The 8,526-nt window shown below is 38.2% G+C and overlaps 1 protein-coding gene across 1 annotated transcript in view; it reads left to right on the plus strand.

Moving 5' to 3' along the window:
- Window positions 1–6,536, plus strand: part of LOC106875539 (cell division cycle protein 23 homolog) — a 13,147-nt gene extending 6,611 nt beyond the window's left edge. The window contains exons 7-13 of the mRNA XM_014923736.2: window positions 537–670; window positions 1,781–1,945; window positions 2,965–3,073; window positions 3,402–3,539; window positions 4,710–4,815; window positions 5,520–5,639; window positions 6,325–6,536. Of these exons, the coding sequence (XP_014779222.1) occupies window positions 537–670; window positions 1,781–1,945; window positions 2,965–3,073; window positions 3,402–3,539; window positions 4,710–4,815; window positions 5,520–5,639; window positions 6,325–6,501 (949 nt within the window). The 3' untranslated portion in view covers window positions 6,502–6,536. The remainder of the gene's footprint in view (window positions 1–536; window positions 671–1,780; window positions 1,946–2,964; window positions 3,074–3,401; window positions 3,540–4,709; window positions 4,816–5,519; window positions 5,640–6,324) is intronic.
- The last annotated feature ends 1,990 nt before the right edge of the window (window positions 6,537–8,526 follow it).

Consider the following 8,526-nt stretch of genomic DNA (forward strand, 5'->3'; position numbering starts at 1 on the left):
AATATTTGGGGCCAGGAAGAGTTAATGAGAAACTTGGAGGGTAAAGACTCTTTGGTCACAATGGTGGTGTTATTTATTTCTTTATTGGCCACAAAGGGGCTAAACATAGAGGGGACAAACAAGGACATTCAAAGGGATTAAATCAATTACATTGACCCCAGTGCATAACTGGTACTTATTTAACTGACCCCGAAAGGATGAAAGGCAAAGTCGGCCTCGGCAGAATTTGAACTCAGAGCGTTATGGCAGATGAAATACCGCTAAGCATTTTTCCCGGCGTGCTAACCACTCTGCCAATAATATCATTATTGAGACTTTCGTGGGTACAAGCACAACTCGGTGAGAAAGAAGTTTACTTTACAGTCACATAATTTCAACTTCAATCCTATCTTGTGGCACTTTAGGCAAATAATCTCCATTTAATTTAGTTCCTTTGAAATAGGAAGTTTGTCTCAAAGGACCAAGGTTAGTATAAAAAGGGCTGACATAGAAATGAGTCAGGTGTATGTATAACAAATATATATATATCCATCTAGGAATTCTGTGGGTTTCAGATCCCTAATATTAAATGTTTTTTTTATTTTTCAGGAGAACCGTGTGGAATTGGCCTACTTGGCCCATAGTGTTTGTGAGATCGATAAATATCGTGTGGAAACTTGTTGTGTTATTGGTGAGTTGACATAAAATCTTCTTTTGTCTCTGTGTTTCTGTGGGTTGGACAGATCTTCTCTTCCATAATGTCTTACCGGTTGTCAATGGTGGTCCTTTATTTTCTTTGCTCTGTCACTTCTACTGGAGTCTGGTGCAGCCTTCCAGCATGCCAGCCCGGTCAAACCATCCAACCCATACCAGCATGGACAACAGACACTAAATGATAATGATGATGATGATCAGTTTAATAATTTAGTAAGCTTGAAGTTAAGGGTTTAAGAAGCTAAAGTTAGAAATTACTGTTTAAAGTGTCAAAAGGTCATTTTGTAGAGTTAGGGTTAGATCTGTTCTCTGTTTCATGGGGTCGCAACAAACTTGGCTTCAGTGTGACAAGCAGGATGAAATGTCCCCATCACAATGCCCACTTTAATGCCACCACCTGACTACGGACCGAGACCTTTGGAAATGGGCTGTGCGTGAGAAGACCCGGCAAGCCAAGTAAGATCGTTGCCAGTGCCCCTGGACTGGTTCTTGTGCGGTTGGCACATGAGATGCACCATTTTGAGCGTGGCCGTTGCCAGTACCGCCTGACTGGCTCCTGTAGGATTTTCGAGCGAGATCGTTGCCAGTGCCCCTGGACTGGCTTGTGCGGGTGGCACATAAAAGACACCATTTCGAGCGTGGCCGTTTTCGTGCGGGTGACACGTAAAAGCACCCACTACACTCTGAGTGGTTGGCGTTAGGAAGGGCATCCAGCTGTAGAAACTCTGCCAAATCAGACTGGAGCCTGGTGTTGCCATCCGGTTTCACCAGTCCTCAGTCAAATCGTCCAACCCATGCTAGCATGGAAAGCGGACGTTAAACGATGATGATGATGATGATGAAGTCTTGGAAGGGGTTTTAGTGGAGGGTAGTTTAACATTTATACTTAGTTCTCTCCCCTGCCTCATTTTTCTGTAATGGTTAAACGTTGACAAACAAGTCTTGCGCCCTATCTATCTCAATATTAGGGAATGCCTACAAAGGTTATGGTCATTGCATGTAGGAAACCCCTTGCCAAATGAATGTAGCATGGAATATAGTATTTATTTAAATTTATTTATTCTTTTTTTATATTATTTATTTTCAGCCAACTATTATTCACTCAGGTCTCAGCATGAAAAAGCTCTGTTATATTTCCAAAGAGCTCTCAAACTCAATCCTCACTATCTCTCAGCTTGGACTCTTATAGGACACGAGTACATGGAAATGAAAAATATTACTGCCGCCATTGAAGCATATCGACAAGCCATTGGTGAGTTAATGCTACATAACACACACACACACACACACACATATTATCAGTGGTTCTTAAACAGGATTACACACTTATCATAGCAACTACAATATCATTCATTAACTGCATTAGGTCCACTCTTTTTGCTGAACTACTGACCATCACCGACCATCAATGAATCCCCCCCCAAAAAAACTGAAACAACAGATATACGTTGACCATCTCTACATTCGCCATTTTTACCATTTCTCATTTCTCGTGTTCAGGCTGAGATTGAACTTAGGAACCATGAAAAGTAGTTGAATCTGTCTGTAGCAGAATGACTCTGAGCATTGGAAACTTGCATGAAATGAAACTGTGTGTATCACATGACATATATGTAACATACAATGTATTGATAACATATACACAACGCACTCAGAACACATGTATAACAGAGGTAACATGTATAACAGAGGTAACATGTATAACAGAGGTAACATGTATATGCACCCATGCATGGCATCTCCGTCTTTACATCTTTGCTGTCCTGAGAAACTAAAGCAGACATTGAATAATGCAGTCACAGATGTCAGAAGAACTAGTGATGTGGTCATGGCTGGAATGCCTTTGATCATTGCTCTGCTCAGTCAGGCCTGACCTAGGGCTAAACAATACCATAGCATCTCATAATCAACACATTTACAAAACCCTAAACAGTTAAAACTCCAATAAATTTTTCCGTCAATCTTAATAAGAATTGGTACACAAAGTGACTCGGTTTACTTCACAATTACAGGGTTCTGAGTTCAAATCCACTATTCTACAATACATGTCTTCTGCTTGTTCCGTTCTTTGTTACTGAAATTCTTTAGACAGAAACTGTAGAGAAGCCTGTCTAATAAACTGTATTTATTGTTTGGTTGTGGACTTCATTCCGTTTCATGTTTGATTCCATCATCAAATATTTTAATCCTGAAGAAAAAATTAATTTCTAAATAATTTTGTTTGAAACTATTTCCAAATGGTAATTATTTCTTCTATTCTGTGTCGTCCAGAAGTAAACAGTCGAGATTTCAGAGCTTGGTATGGACTTGGCCAGACGTACGAGATCATGAAGATGCATTATTATAGTCTGTATTATTATTGGAAAGCACAACAACTTCGGTGAGTCATCTTATTTCTTGAAATAAATAAGACCTTCAGGTTATACTGTTCACAGCACTTCTACTCCCACCATCTTCCCCCAACTCTTGGCCTTTTGCTCCCACTCCTACTTCTCTCCTCGTTTACAGCAACTTCTAGGGTTGGTGCCATGGGAATATGCATCCAATATGCAAACAGCTTACCTGGCAGCCACACCTGCACTTATTTAATTCTTCACTTCAATAACAATCGCTCAACACTTTGCTCTAAACTTGTTGTATATCATTGCAACGTTAAATCTTTATCAATTATTTATATTTGTTAACGAGCTGAAATCTTCTCTTTGCAGACCTAACGATTCCCGCATGTTAGTTGCCCTTGGTGATGGCTATGAAAAGCTAGAACGCTTGCAGGAAGCCAAAAAGTGTTATTGGAAAGCACACAGCGTCGGTGACGTGGAAGGAATTGCTCTCATGAGACTTGCAAGGTAACGTTTACTTTCAGCTCCAGTGTTTGTAGAAGTCATGGCAGAGCGCAGGATCACAAGTTCAAATCTTATCACTGTCATTGTGTTGGGACCTTGAGCAAGGCACTTAATTCCACTTGCTCTAATTTGTCTGACTGAAGGAAATATTTTCAGTTTTACAATTAGTAATAGGAGAGTGGAGGTGGCAAGCGGTGGGGGGAGTCATTCAACTGGTAATTTTGTAAATATTTTGATGTTTTACATTTAAAATTATTATCGTTGGAATTACTGTTGGTTTTATGCTGAATTTGGGAGATTTTAAGGATTATAAATTGTTTATCTAGATATTTTTAATGTTGTCTTACTCCAAATAGCAATGCAAATGGACATGTCTTTCAAAGACTTTCTCTTTTAATCGTGCAGTGGAATGGGTGAAGAGGGAAGGACAGTTTAACTCTGTTTATTTCTTGTTGAAATATTTCATTATCACTCTCTAATGCAGCGTTTCTCAACCAGGGTTCCCCGGAACCCTAGGGTTCTGTAAAAGGTTCCTAGGAGTTCTGTGAGAAAGAGTGAGATAAGCTAATGCAAATTTCATGATTGTAATATTACTGTACATGCACAACATATTGGTTAGTGCCGCTGGACTGGCTTTTGTGCAGGTGGCACATAAAAAACACCATTTGAGCGTAGCCATTGCCAGTACCGCCTGACTGGCCCTTGTGCTGGTGGCAAGTAAAAGCACCCATTACACTCTCAGAGTGGTTGGCATTAGGAAAGGCATCCAGCTGTAGAAACTCTGCCAGATCAGATTGGAGCCTGGTGCAGCCATCTGGTTCGCCAGTCCTCAGTCAAATCGTCTAACCCATGCCAGCATGGGTTGGACGATGATGATGTAATATTGTAATATAGACATCATCCTAGCTAATCTATTATGTTATCAAAATATATAACCACATATATTTATCATGTGAACTACGATGAAAAAATATGAGAAAGATATGGTATATAATTTATTTTGTGAAGGGGTTCCTTGAGACATGGAATTAATTTTTAAGGGTTACACAAGGGTAAAAAGGTTGAGAAACACTACTCTAATGGAACTTTCCTTTATTGCTTTCTGTAATTTTCTTGTCCTGTCTAATTACCAGCTGCTAACGAACATTTCCAATTATTTCTTTTAAATGTCAGACTGTATGAGAGGTTAAACGAAGAACAACAAGCTGCCGCAGCCTACAGTCAGTACATCAACCAGGTTCACAGACAGAATACATTGCGCAGGATTGGGGATCAGAATGTGAGTTATTTTATTGATTGTTCTTAGATTTCTGTTTGAATTTGATCTCTTTGATACTCGTCACAGGAATTTGTTACCAGATTTCTGTTAGAATTTGCCGCCTTTGTTTCATTTAATTTTGGAAATAATGAATTTAGTAAAATAATTTTGTCATTATTGGCACTGGTGTTGGTGCCATGTAAAAAGTACCCAGTCCACTTTGTAAAGTGGTTGGCATTAGGAAAGGCATCCAGCCATAGAAACCATACCAAAACAGACAATTGCAGCCAGGTGCCGGTCTCCGACTGACCAGCTCCTGTCAAACTGTCCAACTTGTGGCAGCATGGGAGACGGATTTTAAATGATGATGATGATTGAGTCAGTGTTTGGAAATATATATTATTAACATGGAATTTTGATGGAATCAACTAATTTATATCACTTTAAGACACAAAGTTTGTATTATAGAAGGAAACATGGGAGGGGAGGGTTCTTAATATTTTATATTTGATTAGAAAATTGGAAATTATAGATCAGAGTTTCTAAAAAATAAAGAAATATACAAAATCAATAGCAAAAAGTTGGTTTGGAATATTTTTTGCTACTTTTCTATGAAAGAATATTTTAAAACTATTAGTTTTTTTTTGTGTGATTTTATTAAAACAGTTGAATGTTGCAATAAATGAGTATTTTATATAATCCGTTGATTTATATTTTGGTTTTAGAATTTCTACGCAAGTGAAGAAATGGCACAAGCTTATAAATACCTTGCCAACTTCTACCTCCGACAGAACCGTCTTGATGAGGCTTACCATGCTGCACAGCAATGTACATCATACAATGAAGTAGGCCAAAGTTGCTTTTTTTTATTGAATCTCTCTTTTAACCCTTTCATTACCATATTTCTGTTGAGATGCTCTGTCAGGTTTCTTTTTTATATTTAAAATTGATTTTAAATATAACAAAGAATTTAGTAAAATACCTTAGTTATCATTCAGCTGGTGTTAGGAACATAAATTGTGACTAAGGTTTGGTGGAAGATTTTAATTCAAAACTTTAAAAAACAAGACATTTGTAGTACAGAGACAGGCAGTTTCAGCCAGGTTGGTATCAAAAGGGTTAAACAATTTTTATCACTTTATGTTCTGGCATTTGCTGAATTTTCTTTGAGAACAATTTTTCCTTAGTGGTCAGACCATATGGGGTCTACATTTGGCATATTAGAAGTCCACCTAGTGGTCATTCCTCTTATATGTATGTAATATAATTTTCTGAATCTTCAGATTTTTTCAATACGCTAGGCCTCTGGTTTAAATTGATATTAATCAAATCAATATCAATTTTTTACCCTTATTATTTAAATTTAAATTTGAAATTTATATTTAGAAACTTTGCCATAAAAAGGAGAAACTGGGTTTTTTCCCACAAGAAGTTGAGCCAAACTGTTAAAAATCTCTCTTAAATCAATTTGTAATGAAAATATTAAAAATTTTGGATTTTCCTATCAAAATGTTTTCGTTTATTCTTCAGACAAAAGAAGAAGGCAAAGCCTTGCTGCGACAGATTGCTCATCTGCGTGTTGGTGATGGAGCGACACAGATGGAGGAGAGCACAGATTCCATCACCAATGAATTGCCAGAAACAACTGTTGAACATTCTCCTTTAATGCAAATAATCAGCGGAAGACATAGCTTTACACCTCCTTAAACCTCATCTAATTAAAACTAATTAAAACAAAATAATTGCTTATTTTCGTTAAATTATTTTTATGTTTGCAATTTAATCAAAATCATTGAGAAAGTAAACACTTGAGGAAAAATCTCATTTTCTTTCTTAATAATTGGTTAAATTTTCAATTTCAGTTGATGTCTGTTGATGACCTCTCCTTTTAATCCCTTCCTGTGGCCATGCTGGGGCACCATGCTCAAAGCTTTTAGTCAATTTTATTGACCAGTTACACGTTTTTAAATCCTTGTCTCTTCACCCAAAAGCTAAATTAGTATTTGGGACATAAATGGTTGCAATACTGGTTTATACAGCTAAACAACCACACACACACACACCTATACTTACATTTAGGTGACAGCAAAAGTTAATACTCGATGCAGAGTAGAGTTCCTCATGTTTCAGACCAACTCCTTCTCCCATCACATTTGCCTTCCTCATCACTTCCTGTCTGTGCAAACTCTCTTATGATGTTATTCCGTGTTCCCCTTCGGTTACTTCCAGCCACTCACGCAGACACTATAGAACACTTCTGTCTTCCCTTGTTTCTCCTTTTAGTCTCAATCCTCAAGTAGGACTTCCTCTGGAATATTTCAAAACTCTGCTTCCCACTTCTTACTGGCACCGACCACCAGTCTCCTTGAATTCTGCTTTTACACACACACTCACACACACACACACACACACACACACACACACACACAGAGAGAAATGCATCTATGAAATTCTATTTGAGGTTACAATAGAAGATACTTGTCCAAGGCACCATGCATTGGGAATTATCCCCAAACCATTCTGTTGTGGGTTCTTAGCTCTGAAGTTTTGCCAAGTCACTTACTTCAGCTCGGATCACTCTGTGTTGTCATCTAAATAATGCAGCAAACCTCGTCCCATTCCGGATTGATCTGGTTCAGTTCTTTCCTCTGGAACTGGTCATTGTACATTTGAAGTCTTTGGGGAATGTCTGATCCCAGCTGTTCTTGGATTGGCCCTTTTTTCCATTTCCTCTTTCCTAAGTATCCATGTCATTGCAGTCTTCAAGTATGACTGGCACCAAAATACGATCTGTTGGATAAAACTGATGCAGTGCCATGATGTCTTGTGGTTGGGATTATTTGCTTTACTGAAGGATTTCATAATTCTATCTCGTCAGGTTATTTTAAACATCTTTTATTAGCAAGATTAGGGAAATGTGTCCAGTTTCTTTGGCAATCTTTGCTGATATTTTCCATATTTCACTGCCAGACAACACCATTGGCTGAACTATTGAACCATATCGCCAGACCTTCATGTCAATACTGGGGCTTGGTGGTGCCCAGTTTTGGCACATTCGCAGGAATACAACTCCTACTTAATTCTACTGTACGCATCACTTACCACTTTCAATTACCTCTTACTTTGGGAATGGAATGAGTAAACAGAGAAGTCTGTTGTAACCCAAATTGCCCACCTCCACCACCTATCGGCCATATGGCGCTAACTCCAGACCCTGCCCTTTCTTCAAAAGTGATGTGCTTGGAATTTCTTTCCTGTTCATGTTTCCCTTGCAGCTTTCTATTTTTAGTCTTTTGTGAAGAACACAAAATGTATGAACAGTAAAAAGATTTCCTCATAAAACCAAACAATTTAAAAGACGGATAATCGAAACCAAAGAATTTCTTTCTCCTTTCTATCATGTCCTAACTTTGTGTGGGTGGGACCATTTTAAATTTGTAAAAATAATGATTTTTAGTTGTTTTGTAATCCTTGCTTTTTTAATATCAACATTCATAACGCATGTGAGTGCAGGATACAATTGGCTCATTTATAATCATCATCATTTAACGTCCGTTTTCCAAGATGGTATGGATTGGATGGTTTGACAGGAACTGGTAAACCAAGGAAGTGCCATCATATTCCAGTGACTGTGTTGGCATGGTCACTACGGCTGGATGGCCTTCCTAACACCAACCACTTTACAGATTGTACTGGGTGCTTTTTCTGTGGCACCAGCAAGATCACCAAGTA

This window comes from Octopus bimaculoides, chromosome 14 (genome assembly GCF_001194135.2).
Source record: "Octopus bimaculoides isolate UCB-OBI-ISO-001 chromosome 14, ASM119413v2, whole genome shotgun sequence".
NCBI lineage: Eukaryota > Metazoa > Mollusca > Cephalopoda > Octopoda > Octopodidae > Octopus > Octopus bimaculoides.